We start from the raw sequence: 26486 nt of genomic DNA, 5'->3' as shown, positions 1-26486 counted from the left end.
GGTTTTTGTGCCGACCCTTGGCACGAATACGATGAATAGTTATATCCCGCTTTTCAAGAAAAGTTCCCAAAAGAAGCGGTTTACAGAGGCACAAAGAATAAATAAAAATGGCTCCCTGTCCCCAAAGGGCTCGCCATCTAAAAAAGAAAGAGAAGATGGACTTCAGCCACAGCCACTGGAGGGATGCTGTACTGGGGATGGACAGGGCCAGTTGCTCTCCCCCGGCTAAATAAAGAGAATGGCCACTTTAAAAAGGTGCCTCTTTGGTTCAGATCAGGTAGCAGGGGCTTCCTTCCTCTGCTCCCCAGCCGGCACTCCGGTCCTGTCCGACTTGAGGCTCCCAGGGGCCGGGGATCCATCCAGCCTGTCTCTCTGCCTGCCCCGTCCGCTGCTCCAGCCCATGGGGTCGTCTCCCCGGCCCTTCTCGCGGCCAGCCTCCTTCCCCTGGGCCGCGGCGGCAGCGGCCGGGCCAAGGCGCCCGCCTCTCCGCTGCATTCCGCGCCAGGAGGCCGTCTGGTGGACGGGGCGAGCGAGCCGGGCCAGGCAGCCAGCCGCCCACGGGGCACAAGAAGACCCTCCCCGGCGTGCAGCGCGTCTCCCGCGGGCACCTTTTGCTCCGCCGCCGGCCGGGCAGCGGCCACAAGCCATGCAGGGCCAGCACCAGGCGGGCGGGCGGGCGCTGCGCTGCGCGCTGGCCGCCGTCGGGCTGCTGTCGGCGCTCAGCGCGGCCGGCACCGTCTTCTTGCTGGGCCAGTGGCGGGAGCTGAGCGCGGCGCTGAGGACCCTGCAGGCGGAGGCGGCGGTGGCGGCGCGCCCCGAGAGTGCGCCCAGCGCGCTCCGCCACTTGCTGGAGCCCACCGCCCCGCCGCCGGGCAGCAGCGGCCTCGCCGGACGGAACAAGAGGAGCCACCACCGCGGGCGCGGCGGCCTCGCCAAAGGCCACATCCGCGCGGAGACCGACGACATGCTGATGATGATGACCTACTCCATGGTGCCGGTAGGAGGCGCTCTGGGCGGGCGGGCGGCCCTACCGGGGCTGCCAACTGACCTGCTCCTGTGCCCTTTACTTGTTAGCGACCCTAAGTAGAAGGCGGCTCTGAATTTAAGACGACCCCCCTTTAAGAATACAGGTTAAAAACAGGCTGTACCTCTATTGATATGGTGCCAGTAGGAGGCGCTCTGGGCGGGTGGTCCTACTGGGGTCGCCAACTGACCTGTTCCTGTGCCCTTTACTTATTAGCGACCTGAACAGAAGGTGATTCTGAATTTAAGACGACCCCTTTTAAAAATACAGGTTAAAAACAGGCGATACCTCTATTGATATGGTTCCAGTCGGAGGCGCTCTGGGCAGGTGGTCCTACTGGGATCGCCAACTGACCTGTTCCCATGCCCTTTATTATCTACCTGAATAGAAGGCGATTCTGAATTTAGGATGCCCCCCTATAAAAATACAGGCTAAATACAGGCAATACCTTTATGGACCCCAAAGAAAGAGGACTCTTAATTTAAGATGCCCACGCTGCATTTCTAACATCAAAGAACTTGGGAAAACCATAGTCTTAGATTCAGGTAAATAAAGTGCTGCTGTTATTATGCCATCCTGAAATATTTATACCCCCACTCCTCCCACACGCTGCTATGCAGGGCTGTTGGCTCTCTAAATAGGGCCAGACAGGTACACACCAGTAGACGTACAGCCCCACCTCTCAGGGGTTTGATACGCACAGGGACAGAGCAAGATTGAAGTGGGTAGGCCTGCTGTTCGGAAAAGATGGGTATCCCGCCCCTTGGCACAGGAAATTTCAGGCGGTGTCGCTTGTCAGGCAGGGGGAAGAAAAGCGGCACCTGCAGAAATTCCCTCTTCGTTGCATCTCTTAAAGGTACCAGAGCCTTGTCCCGCTAGCTGTGGGACAAAACGAAGATGGGCCTCCGTCACCTTCTTCTTCGGAGAGGCAGGAGGGGGAGAGTGAAAAGCGGCCTGTGGCCTAGCTGGTGGGCCCCCTCTCCCTCGAGGGCCCGGGGACATTTGTCTCCTCCCCATTCAATTATAGCCACATCTGTGGATATATCAGCTGGTGATGCACTGTGGAGCTAAACATGAAGGCAGAGAGAGCTGAGATGGCTGGTTCGAAAGTTGGCAACACCACCCTGCTCAGAGGTTAGGGTTGCCTCGTTCTGGACCTGACTGAGCTCTTAACAGACTGGTAGAAGCCCAACAGGTGCAGTTTCCCCTGGTATGGGGATATTGGGAGTACGGGGGGGGGGGAAATTAACATGCTGGATTTCGGCTGCTATGGAAGGCAAAGGAGTAGGGCCAGCTTTATTTTTTTTAAGGTAGTAACTTTTAAGAAGGAGAAACGAGGGCCATAAGTCCATATTGTGGCGAGAGGATGTTAAAATGGCTAGCTTTTCCATTTCCCGCTTCCCCCAACCCACCTTCGTAGGGCTTCTGTGCCTTTGACAACTGATTATTTTTATATTTTAATATCTGTACTTTCTGTAATTTGCCACCTAATGGCACAGCGGGGAAATGACTTGACTAGCAAGCCCGAGGTTGCCGGTTCGAATCCCCAGTGGTATGTTTCCCAGACTATGGGAAACACCTGTATCAGGCAGCAGCCAGCGATATAGGAAGGTGCTGAAAGGTATCATCTCACACTGCGCAGGAGGAGGCAGTGGTCAACCCCTCCTGTGTTCTACCAAAGATAACAACCTCAGGGCTCTGTGGTCGCCAGGTGTCTACACCAACTCGACGGCACAACTTTACATCTATCTATCTATCTATCTATCTAAGCCGTTTGGGGAACTTTTGTTGAAAAGCGGTATATAAATATCCGTCGTATTCATATTCTGCGGTATCAAAAGTTTGGGAAGCTCTGATGTAATGCAACTCATTCCATCTTAAGTGAGTTCTTTATCCAGTCGGGCCAGAAGATGTGTCCTCCCAGGCATAGGCACCGAGCAATTCCCCCCTAAACCTGTGAAATATCCTCTTTGCTTTTTGCCTGGGAAAGAATGCAGACTCTGGTTCCAAATGAATGGCAGGCATGGCCTCCTTGGAGGGCTTATGTAACTAGCCCGCAGTTCTAAGGACTGTCTGTGCGTTTCCTTCTTCGTGAGTGTTAAAAAGCAGTCGAGTGTGAAAGGGAACAAGAAGTTGCCGGTGCTTTTGAAATTGGCCGGTTTCTCCTCGCTCTTCATTGGTGTGGTTAAGGCTCTGGTTTCAAGTACAGATTCAGTACGCACTAGAAGGAGGGAGAATCCTTGTAAACGGCTGAAGTGGTCTGCTGTAACTATAGAAGAGCAGCCTGCATTGCCCTTAGCAGCAAGGAGTCCTGCTCAAGCTCAGGGAACCAGTTTCTACTGAGTCAGACCATTTGTCCAGCCAGCTCAGGTTTGACTACTCAGACTGGCAGCTGCTCTCTCCGGTTTGAACGTGAAGCCTCATTTGCTCCCTCCTCTACCCCAGAACAAGTGGCAGACGCAAGCCAGGAGGTTCCTCCAATCTCTCAGCAGCCCAGGCAACCCCTTCGCTGGCCCTCTCCATCCCCAGCACAGCATCCCTCCAGTGGCTGTTGCTGAGGTCTAGCTTATGTTTCTTTTTTAGACTGTGAGCCCTCTGGGGACAAGGAGCCATCTTTATTTATTTCTATCAGCGGGGAAGTAACTTGCCCAGGGAGCAAGAGGTTGATGGTTCGAATCCCCGCTGGTATGATGCTGAAAGGCATCATCGCATACTGTGCGGGAGAGGGCAATGGTCAACCCCTCCTGCATTCTACCAAAGACAACCACAGGGCTCTGTGGGCGCTAGGAGTCGACACGGACTCAGCGGCATAACTGTACTTTACTCTAAACCGCTTTGGGGACTTTTGTTGAAAAGCGGTATATAAATATTTGTCGGATGCGTATTCATTGTATTCCTTCCTGGCCAGGAACTGGCCTGGGCGAGACCATGTGTGCAGGGGGATGTGGGGGTCATCTCCCCCTGCAGATTTCAGCTGGCCTGCTCCTGGCCTCCCCCCGCCCCCGATCTTTCCTGCCACATGGTCTTGGGCAGGAAGAGGAAACAAGCGGTACAGAAGTGGCCGGCCGCAGCCAACCCAGAACTTCCCCTCCAGCGGGAGGATGGAGGGAATGCTCTTCGCTCCCCCAGTGTTCCCTCTAACAGGGATTCCCAGATGCTGCCGACTACAACTCCCAGAATCCCCAGCTGCAATGGCTTTTGCTTGGGGATTTGTAGTGAACAACATCTGGCGATCCCTGTTAGAGGGAACATGGCTTTCCTTGCCTCCCGCTGCCGCTGTACCCAGCTCACAGACGAGCATTTCCCTCTCCTCCTACCCCGCTGGCAGAAGTCGCATGATGGCCAATGGGGTGTAAGCAGGGCTCTTGAACCCAGCCTGGTGGCCGCTCTTCCAATCCGGATGAGGATTGTGAGAATAGCCCCAACTGGAGTGTGTCAATCAGGCCTGCTCAACTTAGCCCTCCCTCCAGCTGTTTTTGGACTACAGCTCCCACAATCCTCGGACACAGTGGCCAACAGCCAGGGATTCTGGGAGTTGTAGGCCAACATCTGCATGAGGGCCAAAGTTGAGCAGCCCTGGCGGAAACTGTACACAGGTTATGTGAGCATTGATAACTAATGGGTAAATTGGGCTTTAGACACAGGGAAGGGGGTAGAAGTGGGATTCCCCCCTTTTTAGGAAGATAGGAAGCTGCCATATATCGAGTCAAGCCATGGGTCCATCTAGCTCAGTGTTCTCTACACCAGGGCTGCTCAGCTTCAGCCCTCCTGCAGATGTTGGCCTACAGCTCCCATGATCCTTGACTATTGGCCACTGTGATTGGGAATTATGGGAGCTGTAGTTCCAGAACAGTTGGAGGGCCAAAGTTGAGCAGCTGTGTATTGTCTACACAGACTGGCAGTGGCTTCTCCAACGTTTCTGGTAGGAGTCTCTCTTGGCCCTATCTGGAGATGCCAGGGAGGGAACTTGGAACCTTCTACATGCAAGCCTGCAGGTGCACTTCCCAGAGTGGCCCCATCCCTTACGTGAAATGTCTTACAGTGCTCAGATGTAGTCTCCCATTGAAATTTAAACCAGGGTGGACCCTGCTTAGCTCTCACAAGATCCGCTCTCCTCCCTGGCTCTGCTCCTATGCCTTCGAGAGCAGACTATTTCACAGATGTTTAGCCAGTGAAACTCTGTCTGTTATGGTGGAATTTTATTTTTATTTTTATTTTTAAATGGCCTTTGAGAAGGAGAAAAAGCTGTCCTTATGCCCATTGAATATTGTCAGGCCCAAAATGAGCTGTCTCTGTGACTCCCACCATAATAGCGCCAGGTGACAATACCTGGAAGATGAAGACGCTCTGCAAAAAATGGGCAATCAGTCGGTTTTCAAATGGGGTGTTTGTGTGTGTGTGTGTGCATGCAAGGAGTCAGGACGACAGGGTGGCCCGAAGTCAAGGTGTGTGTGGAAAATAAAGCTTGGATCTGCAATAGACTGCCCATTGTAAGTGCTGTGAAAAGCCCCGTGCAGAATCTAAGAGGGGTGCTTTTTATGAGCGCCCAACTCTCAGCATTGCGCCAAACAATCCATTACGTTTTATTGTGCTGTTGAATGCAGCTTGCGAATGCTCCACTCCTTTCTCCATTCATCCAAAGGCACAGACTGAATACGGTGCTTAGAGGCGGGCAGCAAAGATCTTTAGCGGGGTGCCCAGATGCGAAGGAAGATAGCGGGGAGGGGGTGGGAGTGGGGGTGGGCGGAACAAAGAGAGAGCGTGGCCTTTTTAATGGTGGGGTGGAAGAAGAGATTAAAGCGGGCACAGCTTCTCACGCTGGAATGAGGGATGCTGGGAGGAGAGCTGGTCATGTGGGAGCAAACATGACTTGTCCCCTTAGCTAAGCAGGGTCCACCCTGGTTGCATTTGAATGGGAGACCACATGTGAGCACTGGAAGATATTTATCTTAGGGGATGGAGCCACTCTGGGAAGAGCATTGAGGTTCCAAGTCCCCTCCCTGGCAGTATCTCCAAGATAGGGCTGAGAGAGATTCCTGCTTGCAACCTTGGAGAAGCCACTGCCAGTCTGTGTAGACAATCCTGAGCTAGATGGACCAATGGCCTCACTCAATATATGGCAGCTTCCTATATTCCATACAGTCTGAAGCTGTCCCTGATTCTTTTTGGCCCCCTCGCCTCCTCCCTCAGACGCCCATGCATTTCACAAAAAGAAATAGGAATGTGCTTCTAAGTACCCTATTCTCACACTAGGGATCGTTTCCTGACTACCCCCACTCCACTATTTGTGTGCCGCCCCCCGCCGCTGAACACCGTTTGTTTACTCTCTGGGCGGTTTATAGCCATGTAAAACCCACTTAAAACAGAAATTTAAAAACACGAGTCTAGATAACCAATGGCTAGCAGCTCATGCTAACAAGAGCTCTGTTCAGACATGGAGTTGTATGTTCATGCAGGTGTCTGTACATATGTGCATGTCTGTGTGAAGGAGTGTACACAATTTCTTTTAAAAAGTCTACCTGGGAACAGCCCCCATCAAAGTGCAGGGTACGAGAGGAACTGGAGGTCATGGGAAGCGCATGCTCATAGGAACATAGGAAGCTGCCATATACTGAGTCAGACCATTGGTCCATCTAGTTCAGTATTGTCTACCCAGACTGGCAGCGGCTTCTCCAAGGTTGCGGTCAGGAATCTCCCTTAGCCTTATCTTGGAGATGCTGCCAGGGAGGGAACTTGCAACCCTCTGCATGCATGCAAGCTGGCAGGTATTCTTCCCAGAGTGGCTCCACCCCATAAGGGGAATATCTTCGTGGTAACTTTGGCTGGTGTGTGAACGCACCTGCACTCTCTTCTGAAGGAGATTCGGGGCAGAAGCCCTGGGTGTAAAGCCTCCAGGTAGGCATGGCTGCTCAGCTTTGGCCCTCCTGCAGATGTTGGCCTACATCTCCCATAATCCCTAGCTGTGGGCCACTGTGGCTGGGGATTATGGGAGCTGTAGTCCAAAAACAGTAGGGGGCGGTGCAAAGTTGAGCAGCTCTGGTCTAAAGGCCGAAGCTTTGCTGAAGCTAAGCAGGTCTTGGTGTGGTCAGTGCCTGGCTGGGATCTATGCATGACACTTTTGGGGGGTAGGGTTGTAGATCAATGGGAGAGGATCTGCTTTGCATGCAGAAGGTCCCAAGTTCAATCCCTGGCAGCATCTCCGGTTTGGACTGGCAAAGACTCCTGCCTGAAACCTTGGAGATCCGCTGCCGGTCAGTGTAGACAATACTGAGCTCGATGATCTAACCCGGCAGAAGGCAGCTTCCTGCATTTCTTGTGAACTCATTAAACTTTGCACTATCAGCAAACGCAGGGAGTGTTCAGAACATCGGCGTTCCAGCCACAACATCGCAAATCACAACATAGGCGAGTTGCTGGGATTTTACACTAATGCGTATGTTTTGGACAGGGGTGCTGTTGTAGTCCATCATTATGGTGGCTGGTTTTTTTCCTTCTTCTTCCTCTTCTTCATGGCCTTAACAGCTAAGGTCAGCCCGTGGCCTTCTTTTGAATGTTAGTTTGGCTGGCGTATCCCAGAGTGGCCCTGCTTCTGCTCTGCTGGGCTGCTACATTTCATTCTTTGTAAGCAATCCTGTCTGTACAAGGAGCAACTGTCTGTACAAGGCACTCGTCCCTTTAGAAGCGGAGCTGTGAACAAAGGGCGACCCGCCGGCCCTGAATATGTGTTAAGTTGAAGACTGACAAGTGCCCCGCTGAGATAGTCCTACCGCAACTTTACTGTTTGGGCAAATTGGTTAGAATCCTGCAAAAAATTACAAACCAGCCCAAAATGTGACTAGCAATCCTGCTAACCGTTTCAGGGGTTGCACCCCGTTTATGGAATAGCCTCCCCAGTGAGGTTCGCTTGGCTTCATCTATTTTTTCTTTTAGATGCCAGGTGAAGACCTTTTTGTTCACTCAGCCTTTCATTTTGTGTGTTCTGTTCCCCACACTTTGTTCTGCTATGATTTAATCTGTTGTGTGGTTTTTATCTTGTTTGAATGTTGTGTTGTAAGCCACCCAGAAAACAATTGGTTATGGGGTGGCTGACATATAAAGTTTATTATTATTATTATTATTATTATTATTATTATTAATAATAATAATAATAATAATAATAATAACAACAACAACAGCCATGAAACTGAGTTAGGCAATAGCTCCATCTAGACCAGGGGTCAGCAGCCTTTCGGACGTGATGGCTGGGCCGTCTATTAGGTGAACTAGGAGGTTGCTGCCTAGGGTGCCGAGTGGGGAGGGCCGCTGACAATCTGGGTCACGCGTCACCCGGTGAGCCCAAAGCAGAGGTGACCGCCTGAGGGGTAGCAGCCTGCAGAGTGCGCTGTTGCACCCTCCGCCCGTCCAGGCCCATACATGCACCTGGCTGCCATTGGAACAAGCGAGTGGGTGGGTGACAGAGCGGGTGTTTTCCAACCCTATTGCCTGGCCAGCCACCTATTCTCCCTGCCACTTCTGTCCACTGCTGCCACTGCCCTCTGCTTCCGGGCATCCAGCCTGTTGTGCTGCGTTACAACAACAACAACAACAACAAATATGTATATACCACTTTTCAACAAAAGTTTCCAAAGCGGTTTACACAGAGGAATAATAAATAAATAAGAGGGCTCCCTGTCCCCAAAGGGCTCACAATCTAAAAGAAATGTAATACAGACACCAGCAAGAGTCACTGGAGGTCCTGTGCTGGGGGTGGATGGGGCCAGTTACTCTCCCCCCGCTCAATAAAGAGACGCAACATGGGATTAGAATCCTGTTGCCGCATCGTGCAGCGGTGTCCTGATAAAGTGCGGCAGCAGGCTGGATGCCCAGAAGGAGCTGGTGGCAGCCCGCCTGCCTGCTTGTTCGGATGGTGGGAGGCACCCGCCTATGCGGGCAAGGGGGGTGAGCGTCACCAAAGTCAGCTTTGCCCGGGGCACTAGTGATCCTTGGCATGGCCCTGGATGTTTCAGTTCTTAATTTCTTCACCCGAATTTAAGGTTTCATATGCCAGTAATGCATTTTGGCATAGAAGCATGTTCTCTCTCTCTCTCTCTTTCTCATTAACCTGTTGTAAAGGTAATTCCGCGAGTTGGTGTCAACTCCTGGTGTAGCCTGGTAGTTGTCTTGGGTAGAATACAGGAGGGGTTTACCATTGCCTCCTCCTGCACAGTATGAGATGATGCCTTTCAGCATCTTCCTATATTGCTGCTGCTCGATATAGGTGTTTCCCATAGTCTGGGGAACATACCAGTAGGGATTCGAACCGGCAACCCCTTACTTTCTAGTCAAGTCATAAATAATGTTTATATAAGTTTAATTTAAAACCAATTCAAACGCAGATCTTACCAATTAAGTGTGATCCAGAGTCATTCCCTGGATCACACTTCATTGGAAAGATCTGCGTTTGAATTGGTTTTTTAATTAAAACCACTCACCAGTTTGTTTGCTTGTTTTAAAATTAAAACCATCCACTAGATGGTTTCCGTTGTGTGTCACTCTGTCTTTCATCTAGTGGCAGTTTACTGTTGTAAAACAGTAAATTAAAATCACTGCCCAGTCTAAGCTCGGTCCTGGCTAAGCAGAAAATGTAACATTTTCTGTTTTTACTTATAATACTAACAAAAGTATTTAAATACAAATGAACAAAAAAACACAAAAGAATTTCTGAGAAACGCCCACTGAACAGAGATGTGGTGAAATTCCAGTATCCTCTTCTGGTCATGAGTTGGGGAGGGGAGGGGAGAAGAAGAAGACCTAGCATAGAAGAACTGGCTGCAGCTAAATTCAGTGCTTTCAGGAGTCCGTGCAAGTGCCGCGCCGAATCATTCTCCATACCTCTTTGGCCACCTGTGCCATACACTGCTTACCATCAATGTAGACCACTGTCCGCTCTGGCTGGCAGCAGCTCTCTGCGATCTCAGCCAACGTCTCTGCCATCACTTGCTGTCTGGTCCTTTAACTAGAGGACTGAACCTCGGGCTTTCTGCACACAAAGCGTTTGTTCTCCAGTGGAGCAATGAGGCCTCTGCCATCCATACCTCTATGCCATGTGCGATGTGTGATAATAAATACTGTAGCCCTGCTCGTCATTTCCAGTATGCAGAGAGATCTTGAAGGGTGTAAGTGGGAGCTGTGGGGAGAAGGAGAGTCCCCCTCTCTTTGGCCAAAGCCTTTCTGCAAGGCCTCCTCCAGGGCTGTCCTGGGGTGATCCAATCACAATGCAGAGATGCGCTGCCCCCCAGCAGAAGCTGATTGGAGGGCGGCATGGCTGGAGCAGTTAATCCCACACAGGCGCAATGGGCACCCTCCTTGATGTGGCTGTCTGTTTGGAGGCTGATGACTTCATTAACCTGGGCAGCATCCGGTCCGCGTTGGGCCTTACGACGTCCCATCGAAATGAATCTGTCACAAATAGCTTGTCTTGTTGATTTCCGTGGTGTTCAGTCGAGTAGAATCCCTTCTCTGGGTAGGGATGTGCACAAACCAGTTCGGCGTTCTATTCCTAGATTGCCGAACTGGTTCGGGAACCGGCGTTCGAATCGGTTCAAATGCAGGGGCAGGGAGTCCTTTAAGGATCTGGGAGGATGCTCTCCCCCCACACCTCAGAGTTTCCCTCACCGGCGCTGTGCTTAAAACAGTCCCGCGTACAGCGGCAGCATACCTCCTTGCCACCTCGGCGCGCATGCGCACAATGCGCGCGCATGGAAGTGCTACGTGTGCATGCGCAGTGGGAACTTCCGGTTCAACATGCACTGGGGCAGCAAGGAGGTACGCCGCCACCCCATGTGGAACCGTTTTAAGCACAGCGCCAGCAGGGGAAACCGGGGGGCGGGCAGAGAAGAGCACCCTCCCTGTTCCTTAAAGGTACACCCCACCCCCATCCCACCGCCGCCGAACCAGCCATCACTGGTTCCGTGGACATCCCTGACTCTGGGTGCTATCCAGTATATTTCTCTCTCCCTCTGTCCATGTGCCCTGGCAACAACCACATCAGCTGTCTTATGAAATGTCTCCCTTGAAATTGCAGTTCCTCTCATCATGGCAATGGCATGTTCCCCCCCCCCAATTATTTTAGGTTCGGGTGATGGTCGAGTTATGCAACAGCACAAAAGGAGTGTGTTTAACAGGTAGGTTGGCAAAAAAATGGCCACAGGTTGAACATTCTTTGTCTTTGTCTTTCTTTCTTTCTTTTAAACTGCTGCCACATTTCCTGGGGAAAGTGTCCAGGAACAGAGGAGAGCCTCGAACCGCCAAAGGAGGATGGAGTGTTGCACCAAAGCGTTTCCCTCTCGTGAATCGCTGAGCTCAGAATGCCAACATGTTCCCAGAGCCTGATCTGAAGCAGGGATGGCAGCAAGGGGTCGTGGGCACTCCCCTCCCTCAGTATTCCCCACTCCCCTTTTTGCTCGCTTAGCCACCAGCCTGGAACTTTACAGCAAAGCGTCAGACAGTACAGTCCTAGCAGATTGCGGTCCTATTGTGTGAATTACTTATTTTAAAAGATCGCCATTGTTTAAAGAGGCCTCGTTCACTCACTCCTCTACCCCAGAACAAGCAGCAGGGGAGCCATTGCAGCCAGATGGATAGGAGACTCCTCCAGCCTCCCAGGAGCCCAGCCAACCCCTTCCCTTCCTTCCTGGCCCGGAACTGGGCTTCTGGGTGAGACCATGAGTGCAGGGGTGTGTGGGGGTCATCTATCTCTGCAGATTTCTGCTGGTCTGCTCCTGACCCCTCTCCACCCCAGTCCTCCCTGCCACATGGTCTTGGACAGGAAGAGGAAACTAGCCTGGAAAGCAAACTGGAAAGTTAGGCCTATTTGAAAAAAGACATTGAGGCTGTTCCCACAACCAAAAGCTGGAGAGGACAAGTGTCCTACCCAGGTTTGGGAGCTGTGTGCGTTCCCAGTTTTCAGTTCCGTGGGAGCAGGAGGTAGAAGTGATTGTGAATTTGTAGCAGGAGGGAGAAGCGATTGTGTGGAATCAAGGTAGGAGGCCAAGCTGAGTAGGCCAGCTTTTCCTCCTACCTTGGTCAAATGCTGGGTATGAAAGCTGGGTGGGACAGCCCTGTCCTACCCAGCATCTCCTCCTACCTTGCTTCCACACAATCACTTCTCCCTCCTCCTGCCTACTAGATGTTTGCTCCCACACAACTGAAAATAGGGAGCATATATAGGGCAGGCCTTGGATAGGGTTACCAAATCTCCAGAATAGCCGGGTGTTCACGATTTTTAGGCATTTTACCCAGTGTCTGTTTAGCACATTCGCTAGCCCAGATTCCCAGCTTTCATTTTTTAAAAAACAGCTAAGCTCCAGTCCTTCCAGAAATGGAGCTGAGGGGCAAAAAATGTGGCCACTGGTTTTTTGTTTTGTTTTGTTTTGACAAGATTGGCTAACAGAGCTGCAAGCAAGTTGTTTGTTTAAAGTGGGAGATGCAGGCCTCACTTAATTTACAGCACAAGAAAGATAAAGAAAGTTTTAAGTGCCTGCATTGTAATTTGTTGAACTTTCCCCACACCTGCCTACATTCCTGTAGCGCAACCCTATCTGCAATTGGTTTTAAGGAGACTTTCTCACAGGCAAGTGTGTATTGACATTAATGAAAAAGCTCAGTGCTTTTTGTTTGTTTGTTTGTTTTTTGTTCTGTTGCTGCTTTCAATAGTTCAAACTTAGTGTAGTGCTCATGAATTTTCCATTTGTGTGTGTGTGTGTATTATTTTGCTGTAAGCCACCATGAATTCTCCCTCCCCCTTGCTCTTTTCCAGCCTCTGCACAGGACAGGGGAAAAGTCACAGAAAGGCTGTTCACACGAGCAGCCCTACACAGGGTTATGCAGCTCTATCTGGGTAGGGCTGCTCATGTGAAGCGCCGGGATTGAGGCCGATCCCAGCACTGCCCTGCTGAGTAGCTCAGGAATTTCCCCCAGGCTTTTTATTGAGGACGCACGCCTTTCACCTTAGTCCCCTGTCACAGGGACATAGGAAGCTGCCATATGCTGAGTCAGGCCATCGGTCTATCTAGCTCAGCATTGTCTTCACAAACTGGCAGCGTCTTCTCCAAGGTTGCAGGCAGGAATCTTTCTCAGCCCTATCTTGGAGATGCTGCCAGGGAGGGAACTTTTAACTTTTATTCCGCTAGATATTCCGTAGGCACAAGTTGCTACACTTTAGGATTTGCTTCCTAATGGCAAAGCTCCACTTCACAGGTCCCCTTTACGGGTATGAATACGACAAATATTTAGATACCTCTTTTCAACAAAAGTTCCCAAAGCGGTTTACATAGACATACAAATAAAATGGCTCCCTTTCCCCAAAGGGCTCACAATCTAAAAAGGAAACATAAGATAGACACTAGCAACAGCCACTGGAGGGATGCTGTGCTAGGGACGGATAGAACCAGTTGCTCGCCCCCTGCTAAACAAAGAGAATCGCCACTTTAAAAAGGTGCCTCTTTGCTCAGTTAGAAGGGGACTAACTGAGTATTTAATCTATTTAATAAATACTTTAATCTTTTTAAGAATTTAATCTGGACCTGATTGACTGTTCTGTTTTGGCATGATGGTATTCAGCTATTATGTGTAAACCGAGAGCCAGAGAGCTTCCTGATGTAAGCATGTGGGCTGTTGAGTCCGGACAGCTGGCATTGGTGAAAAGGCCTGGATCCCCTCTCCTCCAGAGAGGTTATTTAATCTGCAGCGAAACTCCTTGGTCGGATCCACTTTGTCAGAGAGCAATCAAGTGAAATGGAAGCTGCTGCTTGCTGCACTTGAGAAAGGAATTTATTTCCTTGCTTGTACAGATTAGCTTTCAACAAGCTGAGCTGAAAAGGAGAGGGCTTATCTTTTTGTGTTTTCCCAAGAGTTGTATTGCAAGCTCAAACCTGAGACGCTCTCTGATGGATTCGACCAAAGGTTTGAGTCTGGCATTCTGTTTACCCACAAGCAGAACCTAAAAGCAATAGCCTGGCCCTGCTGTTCCCCTACCCCGAACAACGAGTATTGTGAGGTACAGTGCTCTTGGACACGGAGGTTCCACATAGGCATCGTGACTAATAGCCAGCTGATAAACCTACCCGCCATGACTTTGTCTAGTTCTCTTTTCAAGCCATCTAGGGCGGGGGAGCCAATGCAGCATCTTGCAGCCACGGATGCTGTAGCTTAACCATCCATTGTGCGATTGCATTGGGTATATAGCTTTCTGTAGAAATGCAGCAGCAGGTACCTTGTTCTCCTTGACAAGCTGGAGGAGCCATTTCTTTTTCAAGGTTAGCACACTGGGCGTCGGCCCTGTCAGGACTCCTGCTCTGCCTCCCATCACCCTCTCCGCCATCGCCATTCCTGCGGTTGGTAAGGGGTGCGGACACACTGGCTGGACAACTAATCTGCCTACTTTCCTTTCCCAATCCCTACAACTGGACTACATTTGGTCCAAATTGGTTAGCCCACAAGTTAGCCCACTTCCTCTTTCCTACGCGTCCACCATTTTGAATTGGGGTGGATGGTATCCTCACAAACTATGCCTTTGAGGTGCCCCTATATGTCACTCACAACGACAACAACAACACCAAATTTGGTCCAGATTGGTTCCCACTTGCACCTCAAATATTCATGATTCCTCCATCTTGACTTGGGGTGGATTACATCATCACAAACTATGCCATTGAGATGTCCTGATGTGCCACTCACCACAACTGAACCGAATGTGGTTCAGATCAGTCAGGCAATCCACAAGTTAGCCCACTTGTGCCTCAACTGTTTATGCCTCCAACATCTTGAATTGGGGAGGTTGACATCATTACAAACGTCACCATTGAGGTGTCCCTATGTGTCACTCACTACAACTACACCAAATTGTGAATTAGGCAGCCCACAAATTAGCCCACTCATACCTCAGATGTTTATGTCTCCACCATCTTGAATCGGGGTGGACGACATCATCACAAACTTCACTGTTTAAGTGCCCTTATGTGTTTCCTCCAGCTTGTAGCAAATTTGGTTCAAATTGGTTAGGGGGTTTACAAGTTAGCCCATTTGCGCCTCAAACATTCACGTGTCCTCCATCTTGAACTGGGGTGGACGACATCATCACAAACTATGCCACTGAAGTGTCCCTACAACTGTACTCAGTTTGGTTCATATTGGCCAAGGCATTGATAAATTGATAGGGGGGCGGGGACACACAGATGGGGACACACACACACACAATGCCAGGTGATCTAGCTAAAAATAATAAGGTAGCACCTTTAAAACTAGATAATATTTTAATACATGAACTTTCATGGGTTATAACCCACTTTCTCAGAGGCAGTAACATTCCATATACATGCATTAAAGATACATTTGCAACAGGTTAATGGTAGTAACACATTTTTTAAATCTGTATGTTAGGCATTTTCAGTGCTTACAGGTGTGTTAAATAAATGTGTACAGATATGTTCAATAAATAAAAAAGTTCATCCAGGCTTTTATTTAGATTTATAGAATTTAATATAAATCGTTGTAAACTGCCCTGAGCCATTTTGGAAGGGTGGTATATAAATCAAATCAATAAAATAAAATAAAATAATATTGTGTTAAAATATTGAATTGTTTTAATGTTTTCATTTTGTTTCAAGTTGCATTGGTTTATTGTAAACCGCCCAGAGACATGAGTTTGAGGTGGTGTATAAATATGTTGAATAAATAAATATGTCAAATAAATAAGATGTGTTCTACTTAGGAGTACTATGCTGAGTATTTACTGTTATATTTGGGATGGCATAGTGCTGTCCATACAAGCTTTATTTTCGATTTTAGTTAGACTTACTTTTTCTTTTTCTGTTTGTTCTCCATTTAGGGCCACCAGGATTACCAGGTAATACACAATTTCCTTGATATTACTGAACCATTGATGTCGTATATATGATGTAATATGATAGAAACCCGTTTCCCCTTTTAAGGATTCCTTCAGTGTGGAATGGTTCTAAGGCTGCAATCCTATGCACAGATTATACACACACCCCAGAGACAGGCAGGGAAAGCTAATTGGGACTGTGAGTAAACACAGAGGGAAACAGAAACTATTGCCACATCCCTCCATTATGTGTTCCTCCTTATCTCTTTGCTTAGTTGCTAATTTTTCCTATGAGTTTGCGGGGAGGTGGCAGTGAAAATTACTCACGGAATGATACAAAAGGCTGATTCAGATATGGCACCTTGGTTAAAGCCGGGCTATATGCAACATTCTGACACCTCAGGAACATGCATTTCCTCCTCCCAAACCCATATGAGTGTCTATTTCCTACTAGGTTAAAATAGGCTGAGATTGGTCATGTTGTCCAAACTAGGGTTGTGCGTTTTGGTTTTTTTTCTGTTTTGTTTTGGCTTGAATCCGAAACACCCCCATTTTTTTCTTTGTGCAAAATCAACCAATCTGAAACACCCCAATTTTGTTCTTTGTTCGAAACTGCAAAATGCGTATCCGAAACGTTTTGTATTTTAAAAAATGGCCCCGGGGCAAAACTAGTGGTTGGGCGTGGTAGTGCCCAATGGGTACCACCAAAATTGGGCAAAGGGCTGATTTTTGGTGAATTTTTGAAGTTTAAGATTTTTCCCTCAGGGAATAATGGAGGTTTCAGCAAAAGTATAGCTTCACATCGGGGGGTGGGGAGGGGTGGCCCAGAGCAGAGTAGGGCAGGTGGTAGTGCCCAGTGGGGGCAAGGAAGCTACCACAATTTTTTCAAAGGAATTGGGCAAAGGGCTAATTTTTGGTGATTTTTTTTTGAAGTTCATGCGTTTTTAAGGTATTTCCCCATAGGGAATAATGGAGGTGTCAGTAGCCCCATAACTCAAGCTGGGGGCACTAGGGTGGCCCAGAGTGAGTGGTGGAGTAGTGTGTATAGGGTGCCAACCACCCCCATACCCACAAGCCCGTGGGGTACAGGGTTTGGTTGTTTCTGAGGTGTTCTGAATGTAGATTCTCTGGTAGCATATGAGAGAGGATTCATGGTTTGTCATTGAAAATCTCATACGCTACCAGAGAATCTACACTTAGAACACCTCAGAAACAACAGAACCCAGTACCCCATGGGTTAGCAACCCATGGGGGTGGTTGTCACCCTCTGTGCAATATACCACCACTCACTCTGGGCCACCCCAGCACCCCCTCAATGCAGTTATGGGGCTGCTGAAACCTCCATTGTTCCCTATGGGATAAAACCTTAAAGACGCGTAAACTTCAGAAATCAATTTAAAATCAGGCCTTTGGCTAACTCCTTTGCAATCTGGGTGGTGGGCAGGCACCCCTTGGGGTGCTAATGCCCAACCCACTGCTCTACCCCCTTTCTGCCCCAAATTTGCCACAAAGACATGCAAACTTCAACAATTCATAGAAAATCATTTCCAGGCAGAGAACACAACAACAGAGAACAGCAGACTAGCAGAGCTTCTTAAAGAACCAGGTTTTCAAATCAAGCATCAGATGCAGTAAACTAAGGCCAACAGCAGCATCAAGAGTGTCCTGCCCTCCTTCCTCCAGCAAGCAAGCAGTTCTCATCCACAGACATTTTTTTCAACACATCAACAACAACAGCAGAGCTTTACAAAGAACCAGGTTTCCAAAGCAAGATCACACAGATGCAGCAGAACAACAAACCATCCTAGGCAGGCAGGCAGGCACTTGAATTGCGCTCTCTCTCTCTCTCTACACACACAGACACACACAGACACAGACACAGACACAGACACACACACACCCCGTAACTAAATAGGGAGCAGTAAGGGGACAGAGAGACACAATATAAATATAGCTACACAATAGCTAGATTCTCCCACACGGAACCCCTGTTTAAACTTCCTCTGAACTAAACCACAACACACAACTTTTTAAATTCAATTGAAACCCCAAACCTCCCTCCAGCTTGCCTCCCCACTCACTCAGGACACTGGTGGCTGTTGGCACAGGGCACAATCAGGCAGTGATTCTCTCAAGGGGGTGGGGAAAAAAATCTTCTGGAACAAAAAAGCAAGCAATGCAGCAGCAGATTAATCCATTCCCAGGCTGGCATGCAGTAGCATGCAGTAGCCATAGCAGGCTTCCATGCTGGGCTCAGGCTGGCAGCAAGGCAAGCATGGCATCATGGAAACTTGAGTTTAGACATGCAATGCAAAACTATTTCTCTCTCTCTCTCTCTTGAATGAGGCAACCAGAAAGGCAGAAGCAACTGAGTAATTAACTGGTTGAATGAATTGAACCAGACTCCCCGCCCCCACCAAAGCAGTCAGTCCGGACAGAGTGTGGAAACAGGGCATTGTTAGAGCTGGCAATGGTTAATCAGAATTTCTTAGTACACAATTACATTACAACACATTCCAAGGAGATGAGCTTCCTCGGGGATGCTGTGCCTGCTTTTTGCATATCTTTTCTTCTTTTCTTCTGCTAATCTTCTTGACAAACACTCACTGCCTCCCTAGTTGCTGCAGTCAGGAGACCTTTCCGAAGAACAAAACTTAGGCTCTGAAATAGGGTCATTTCGATTTGTATACCCCCCCCCCAAAAAGTTTTTAATTTTTTCATTTCGATTTGTATACAAAATGTCCAAAAATGCCATTTTTGGACACAAAACGTTTTGTTGCCAAATCAAAACCCACAAGCCTAGTCCAAACCCACCAATCTCAGCTTATTCTAACCTTTCAAATAACCTGAGATATTCACCCAAGGTTTGAGGCAAGTTACAGATCTTGGGTCATTCGAAGCAAGTAGGTTAGAATAAGATGAGATTAGTCAAATCATCTGAACCCACCAATCTCAGCTTATTTTAACCTAGATAGGAAGTAGTCGTTTGTGCAGGGATGGGATCAGGGAGCACAGCTTCCCAAGGTACGGGCACATCTGAGGTTCCACATGACATGTGAACCAGCTGAGAGAGAGGGAAAGAACTAATGGGTTCTCCCCTTTGTGCAATTGATTTCTGTCTCTTGCCCCTCGTCCCAAATTTCCGTCTGTGGTGGGGAGCTTCATAATTTCCAACAGGCATAGCTCTTGTGCATGGCTACTCTTGTGTAGTCTGTGTGATAAGTTGCCTCAAGACTGAGATCCATTGAGTTCCATGTTTACTTCCAAGTAAACATGCTTCGAATAGAACCATTTCTCAGTTGCAATGAAGTTGCTGGTCTTTGTGGTACAGTTTTCTGCCTTGTGTTGTCTTTGTATTGTTTTTATGCTTGATATAAGCGGCTTTGAGCATTTTTATTAACACAGAAAAGTGAGAGAGAGAGAGAGGGAGATATATAATCATAATAAAGAGATGTATCCTTCCATCCTACTAAGATTGCCCCTGTTTTTCTGAACGTAATGTTTTTCATTGGGAGCCTAAAGTTTTAGAAGAGAGAGAGAGAGTTTCCAAAAACATATGTCTACAATTTTGTTTTTCGGCATCACAAGGTTCTCTTCTACCATCTGCATTATAGAATCCTCCAAAAAGGCAAACAGTCCCGCCCAAAACAATTTCCAGGGAATCTAAGAGGCCTGTTTGTAATTTCCTCCGCATAGCACCCTTTTCTGCCATAAGGTATCAATTAAATGCCGGATATTATATGAAACTTTGTTGATGCCATTATTATGCTGGATGCTGTTGTAGAAACAGTATTAAACATTGTTTCATGTTCATTTGCTGCCCTGTTGACTAGTAGGGTAATACGTAAATGTGTTCTTTTTTTTAAACAAACAAACAAAAATTAGCACATCTGATATGAATTTGTCTTAAATGTTTGCAATTGTCTGTCCGTCCTTCATGTATTTGTCACTGAATGTGAATCAAGCTATCTGAAATGAAATCGCCTCCTCCTAAGGAGCAGGCGTGTCCCATCTTACTGGACTGTGGAACTCCCACCCATGGCTTCATTATTCCCTAAACCAACTTTTTGCAATGAATACAGTAACAAATACAATACAATTGAAATTAAGTGTGGAAGTCATTCAAACAATCAAAAACTGTGTTCTACCCAGGTTTGAGAGCTGTGTGTGCTCCCAATTTTCGGTTGTGTGAAGCAAGGTAGGAGGAAAAACTGGGTAGAAGTGATTGTGAGGAAGGAAGGTAGGAGGAAAACCTGGGGAGGAGTGATTGTGTGGAAGGAAGGTCAGAAGAAAAGCTGGGTAGAAGAGATTGTGGGGAAGCAAGGTAGGAGGAAGACCTGGGGAGGAGTGATTGTTTGGAAGCAAGGCAGGAGGAACAGCTATCCAGGTTCTCCTCCTACCATGCTTCCACACAATCACTTCTACCCAGGTTTTCCTCTTACCTTGCTCCCAAACCTGGGTAGGACACAGTTTTTGATGTGTGAATGGCTTTCTTTTCTTTTCTTAAAATCAGAACACAATTTTAAACCAGATTAAATTTACAACATAAACAGTAATCCTGCTGCTATTATACCATGTTCCTCAATAACACAAAAGTCTAACAAGAAAATCCTGTTATCTTGGGCACCCCCAAGGATGCACGTATTGCAATGTCCATACTGACCACACACACATGTAATCCTGGAGGTAGAAAGGCGGGGTGGGAAACATAGAAAGAGTCCTCTTGCTGTTGGCCAAGATCATGGGGTGAATGCATCTTGCTTGATGGGTTGTGAAGATGTCACTCGATTGCAGTCCCTGTAACAAACAGAGGCAGGTCTATATTTGCAGGCCGCCTCCTGCATCTGATCTGGGGCAATTCCGTTCTTTGTTTCTATAACAAGCTGCCAGAAGCTATAACAAGCTGCCAGAAGCTATAACAAGCTGCCAGAAGTACGGTATATGTGTCTTTTCAGACACATATACTTCAATAGAGTTATGTAAATAACAGCTACAGAATTTTCTAATACCATACTTCAGTCACGATTAAGCTTTCAAATTAAGCCCAACTTACTCCCACATTTAAAATACTCCCCAACACAAATATGAATGCGATGAATATTTATCTACCACTTTTCGACAAAAGTTCCCAAAGTGGTTTACATTGATATAAATAAATTTAGAAAATGGCTCCCTGTCCCCAAAGGGCTCACAGTCTAAAAAGGTGATAGAAGATAGACCTCAACACTAGCCATCGGAGGGATGGTGTGTTGGGGATGGATAAGGCCAGTTGCTCTCCCCCTGCTCAGTAAAGAGAATCACCACTTTGAAAAGGTGCCTCTTTGCTCATGTAGCTGCGGACAAGACAACTTGCTCCATTCCTGAGAGAGAGGTGCTTTCTTCATTTGATTGATTGGTTGAGTGCCGTCAAGTCGGTGTCGACTCTTAGCGACCACTTAGAGAGATTCTCTCCAGGATGATCTGTATTCCCACCGAGCAACGAAGGATCAGGTTTGGGAAGCCTCCCCCCCCCCCCGCCCACCTGCCCAATATGCGTGGGCTGATAAAAATCTTTTGGGAGGCTAGTGGTGTTTGTGGATTTTTTTTGCAAGTCCAGCACTACTCCAGGATAAACATTTTCTCTCACAGTCCTGAAGGCCTTTCCTGCGAGAACGTCCAGAGGGGGAAAGTTCTGTTGAGATCTGTAATTTTGCATTCACAGGATTCCCTAGCTTTTCTTCCAGGCAGGACAAGAAGATGTTTTGCGTCAAACCCTTGGTATTGCACAGGCCTCCTCTCTGTGTGGCACTTAATGAAGTTCCCTTCCCTTGGAAAAATTCTGCATTCCACTATTTTGGCCCGCGTTTCCCTAGCCAAAGCCAAGGCCTGTGTAAATTGTGCTTGAAGGAAATGCAATTTACTGGGACAGATGTGAGGCCAGAGGAGTCTCCCAGCCTTGCTCCCCTGGCAGAAGGGATAAGATATGCGATGCTCCCATGGATTGAATTTTGCTGCTTGTCTGAAAGAAAGAATGCCAGTATCTTCCTGCCTGCGTGAGTGAAAAGCTGCACAAATCACCAAATGGCAGTTGGGCTTTGATGTTTTGACTGAATGCCGCTGATTGAAATGTCAGAAGAGTACCAGTCTTGGGCTACAGAAAGTTTTACTTGCGGAGGAAGGAAGGAAGGAAAGATGGAAGGACGGGAGGGAGGTTATTCACACAATTAGAAACGGTGATCTACCCAGGTTTGGGAGCTGTGTGTGCTCCCAATTTTTGGTTGTGTGGAAGCAAGCTAGGAGGAGAACCTGGGTAGCTTTCCCTCCTACCTTGCGCTCCGCAAACCCGGGCTATCTGATCGTAAGTAGCTGTGGTGCGGCTCCGAGCCACGGCTACTTGCAAGTAGACCCCCGGAGGGGAGGCGAAAAGCCGCCTCCTGGCTCCGGGGGTCTCCCCAGTATGCCCTGTGCACTCGTGCAGGGCATACTGGAGCTTCCGGGGGCCATGCGGCCGTCCCCATCGGCTCTGTCTTGGAGCTGGCAATCGTGTGGGCAGCCGATCCGGCTGCCCAGGGCTCCCTCCCCGCTCACGGTTCTAAACCGGGTCTCACTGATCGTGAGACCCGGCTCAGTGAAGCTCTTCTCACAATCAGTGGGAAGAGCTTCGGGCAGGTCTGTGGGGAGAGCGGGTTAACTTACCGCTCCCCGTAGCCGATCGCCCACATGATTACCAGCTCCGTCACGGAGCCAGTTGGGGTGCTGGGGGTTGGGGGCTGCCCAGCCCCCGGAAGGCCCAGCGCGCCTTGTGCAAGTGCACGGGGCATGCTGGGGAGACCCCCGTGCCGGAAGGCTTGTTGGAACCTCCCCGTCAGGGGTCTCTTTGTGAGTCGCTGCAGCGGGAAGCCGCACCGTGGTGGCTCACGATCCGAGAAACGGGGTTAGCAGAGCGCTCGCTCCGCTAACCTCATTTTGGTGGGGTAATTAGTGAGGTTTGCTGTCGGGAGCTGGGCGGCTTCCATAGTAGCACACGGCCGCTGGAAATCGGACTCGGCTCCCTTCGCCCGCTTTCCAGGGTTCGTGAGAAGAGCCTCAGTTTTTTGATTGTGTGAATGACCTCATGATTTCCCCCTCTTTCTCCGTTTGTCTTTCTTTCTTGAACGTGTCTCTTGTCTTTCTGTCAGTTCTGCTGTTCAGAGCAGCATGCACCACGGATAATAAAACAATCAGTTAAAAGGATCTGCTGCGAGTACATTTTGTCTCTTTCCTAGCTTCTAATTGCATTCAATAGGCAATCAGGAGAGGTCCGGCTGCAGTTGCCACTGGCTTGTTTGGTGGTGATTTGGAACCGGGCTTTCTTTGCGTCCTCCCTAGAAGCACTTTGAAGTGTGCTTCCTGTCCCTGTCAGAATAAGAGCTTTCCCATCTCTGGCTGCCTTCAGGAAAACTCTTAGAACATACCTGTTTCTTCAGGCCTTTAGCTTAAAAAATAGTATACAGCTTTAATTGTTGGCTGTTTAAAAAAAAATTTCTGAATTTTATATAAACTGCCAGGGGAGGTTTCCTATCAGGCGCTTTATACATCTAATAAATAAATAAAAGTCAGGATATGGGGACATTGTTTCTTGGAAGTTCTTGGGTAAATGTTTGGGGCGGTATTTTTTGGTATGCAATATCCTGTCTGAATGGCAGGACTCTTGACTCTTCGTTGGCTTCCTTAGGTCCCCCTGGACTTGACGGATTACCTGGTTTTAATGGATCCGACGGAGTTCCTGGCATCCCTGGGGAAAAGGGGGGAAATGGAAGACGAGGGAAACCAGGTAGAGACACAGGCTTGAGACATCTCTGTGGCCCATTTGAATGGGAGACATGTGTGAGCACTGTAAGATATTCCCCTCAGGGAATGGGGCTGCTCTGGGAAGAGCATCTGCTTGCATGCACACGTGGGAAAACATGGCAACCCAAGTCGGAAATCTACTTGGACTTTCAAAGAAAATCCTCAGCCGTGGTGTGTGTCCTGCAGGATTCTGCCATTTGACTTTCTCCATGTCTGTATTTTCAGTTCTGTGTTTGACCTTCCTCTTGTTTGTCAGGTCCAAAAGGGGACCCGGGAGAGAGGGGAGAAAAAGGGGATCCCGGCGAAATTGGCTTGCCTGGGAAAGAGGGGATGCAAGGAGAGAAAGGATCCAGAGGGCCCAAGGGTGACAAAGGAGATGCCGACAACAACCTGATCACAGAAGGTGAGAGAAGGAATAAATACTGTTTTTACTAAATACTGTTTAAGTACTAAAAAGTGTAAATACTAAATACTGTTTAAATGTTCTGCTAGATTGAACATAGCCCAAAATTGGAAAGAGAGAGTGTTATCCCTAGAGGATTGGTAGAACAAAGTCTAATATACAGCCGAAAAACTGACTTATTCTTTACAGATCCGAAAAGATGGTCTTGTGGTAGCAAGCATGACTTGTCCCCTTAGCTAAGCAGGGTCCACCCTGGTTGCATATGAAAGGGAGACTAGAAGTGTGAGCATTGCAAGATATTCCCCTCTTAGGGGATGGAGCCACTCTGGGAAGAGCAAAAGGTTCCTCCCTGAGAGAGATTCCTGCCTGCAACCTTGGAGAAGCCGCTGCCAGTCTGTGAAGACAATACTGAGCTAGATAGACCAGTGGTCTGACTCAGTATATGGTAGCTTCCTATGTTCCATCTCAATCTTGTATTATGGTTTGGCAGGATCTGTTATTATTTCTGAACTAGAAACAGTATAGTAAGGAGGGGACAACCCAATTCATTCAAGTTTGGAAAGATGTATTTATTTAAGAACAGCCAAGAATGACGTCGTAGAGTGTTATATGTCTAATGTTTTGTAGTCATAGGCTTGGGCCTTTTTGTTCTTTTCTTATTAATGATGGTTTTTATAAATGTATTGTAATGGTGTCTGGTGATTTTAAATACAAATCTGAAATGTAAAAAAAATACTAAAAAGTTCTCAGTCCTTAGCTTTTTAAACCACTTTTAATTTGAAACCTTTTTTTTTTTAAGATGTTATTTTATATGTGGTTTTAGCCTGGTATTTTTACTTAACCTATTTAACTTTATTAGTCTTATTTTACATGCTAACTGAGCAAAGAGGCACCCTTTAAAAGCGTGCTTCTCTTTATTCAGCAGGGGGAGAGCAACTGGCCCTATCCATCCCCAGCACAGCATCCCTCCAGTGGCTGTTGCTGGTGTCTATCTTTTGTGGGGTTTTTTTGTTTTGTTTTTTAGATAGTGCGTCCTTTGGGGACCGGGAACCATTATCTATCTATCTATCTAGACCGCTTTGAGAACTTTTGTTAAGAAGCGGTATATAAATATTTGTCATACATTGTGTCTGTTCTATTAATGTTGGGAGCCGTCCCGAGCAGTAGTGTACTGGAGGGGCGGAATAGAAATATTTCCAATTAATTAAAAATTGATTAGTTAATTAAAATATGGTCAAAATGTCCCGGCGCATCAATGCAGACAAATTGGAGAACTCCCACTGAGCAAGGGTGGTTCATGCCTGCCTGAGCTGAGTCAGTGTGACGTTGCCCTCACAACTGCAGGTGGGAGCTCAGTATTCTCAGGCCTGAGTGAGCCAAGCCATAGCGAACAGGGGCACTGCCCCCTCCAGGCGGCTGGGAGAGAAGAAAGGACATGGCCCAACCGGGCGAAGGAAGAGAAAGAGGGAAGAGAGCTGGCCTTGTGGTCGTCAGCATGAATGGTCCCCTTTGCCAAGCAGGGTCTGCCCTGGTTTGCATTTGGATGGTTAGGAACATAGGAAGGTGCCATATACTGAGTCAAACCTTTGGTCCGTCTAGCTCAGTATTGTCTACACAGGCTGGCAGCGGCTTCTCCAAGGTTGCAGGCAGGAGTCTCTCTCCCAGCCCTATCTTGGAGATGCTGCCAGGGAGGGAACTAGGAACTTTCTGCATGCAAGCAGGCAGATGTTCTTCCCAGAGTGGCCCCATCCCTTAAGGGGAATAACTTACAGTTTTCACGTGTTGTCTCCCATTCAAATGCAAGCTAGGACAGATCCTACTTAGCAAAGGGGACAATGCATGCTTGCTACTACAAGACCAGCTCTCCTCCCATATGTTGACTATATGTGAGGGCTGTAAAGGGAATACCCTTTAGGGGATGGGGCCACAGTTCAGTGGCAGAGCATCTGCTTTGTATGCAGAAGGTCCCAGTTCCAATCTCATCTACCTGGCAGCATCTCCAGGTAGGGCTGGGAAAGACTCCTGCCTGAAACCTTGGAGAGATGCTGCCAGCCAGTGTAGACAATACTGAGCTAGATGGACCAGCAGTCTTACTCGGTATAAAGCAGCTTCCTATGTGAGGAGGAGGAGAGCTGCTCTTGTGTTAGTGAGCATGAATTGTCCCCTTTGCTAAGTAGGATCTGTCCTGGTTTGCATTTGGATGGGTGACTATGCATGAACACTGCCTGCCGTAATACATTCCAGTTAAAGGATGATGTTCATAACTCAGTGGTAGAACATCTGCTTCCTGTGCAGAAGGTCATAGCTTCAATTCCTGGTAGCATCTCCAGGTAGGGCTGGGAGAGACTCCTGCCTGCAACCTTGGAGAAGCCGCTGCCAGTCTGTGT

The 26486-nt window shown here is 48.2% G+C and overlaps 1 protein-coding gene across 1 annotated transcript in view; it reads left to right on the top strand.

The window, feature by feature from the left end:
• Positions 1-517: 517 nt before the first annotated feature.
• GLDN (gliomedin) overlaps positions 518-26486 on the top strand; it is a 40946-nt gene continuing 14977 nt past the window's right edge. The window contains exons 1-5 of the mRNA XM_053271985.1: positions 518-997; positions 11136-11187; positions 15891-15908; positions 23581-23679; positions 23953-24099. Coding sequence (XP_053127960.1) covers positions 647-997; positions 11136-11187; positions 15891-15908; positions 23581-23679; positions 23953-24099 — 667 coding nt within the window. The 5' untranslated portion in view covers positions 518-646. The remainder of the gene's footprint in view (positions 998-11135; positions 11188-15890; positions 15909-23580; positions 23680-23952; positions 24100-26486) is intronic.

This window comes from Hemicordylus capensis, chromosome 10 (assembly GCF_027244095.1).
Source record: "Hemicordylus capensis ecotype Gifberg chromosome 10, rHemCap1.1.pri, whole genome shotgun sequence".
Classification (NCBI taxonomy): Eukaryota; Metazoa; Chordata; class Lepidosauria; order Squamata; family Cordylidae; genus Hemicordylus; species Hemicordylus capensis.
This window is presented reverse-complemented; position numbering and strand designations above follow the sequence as displayed.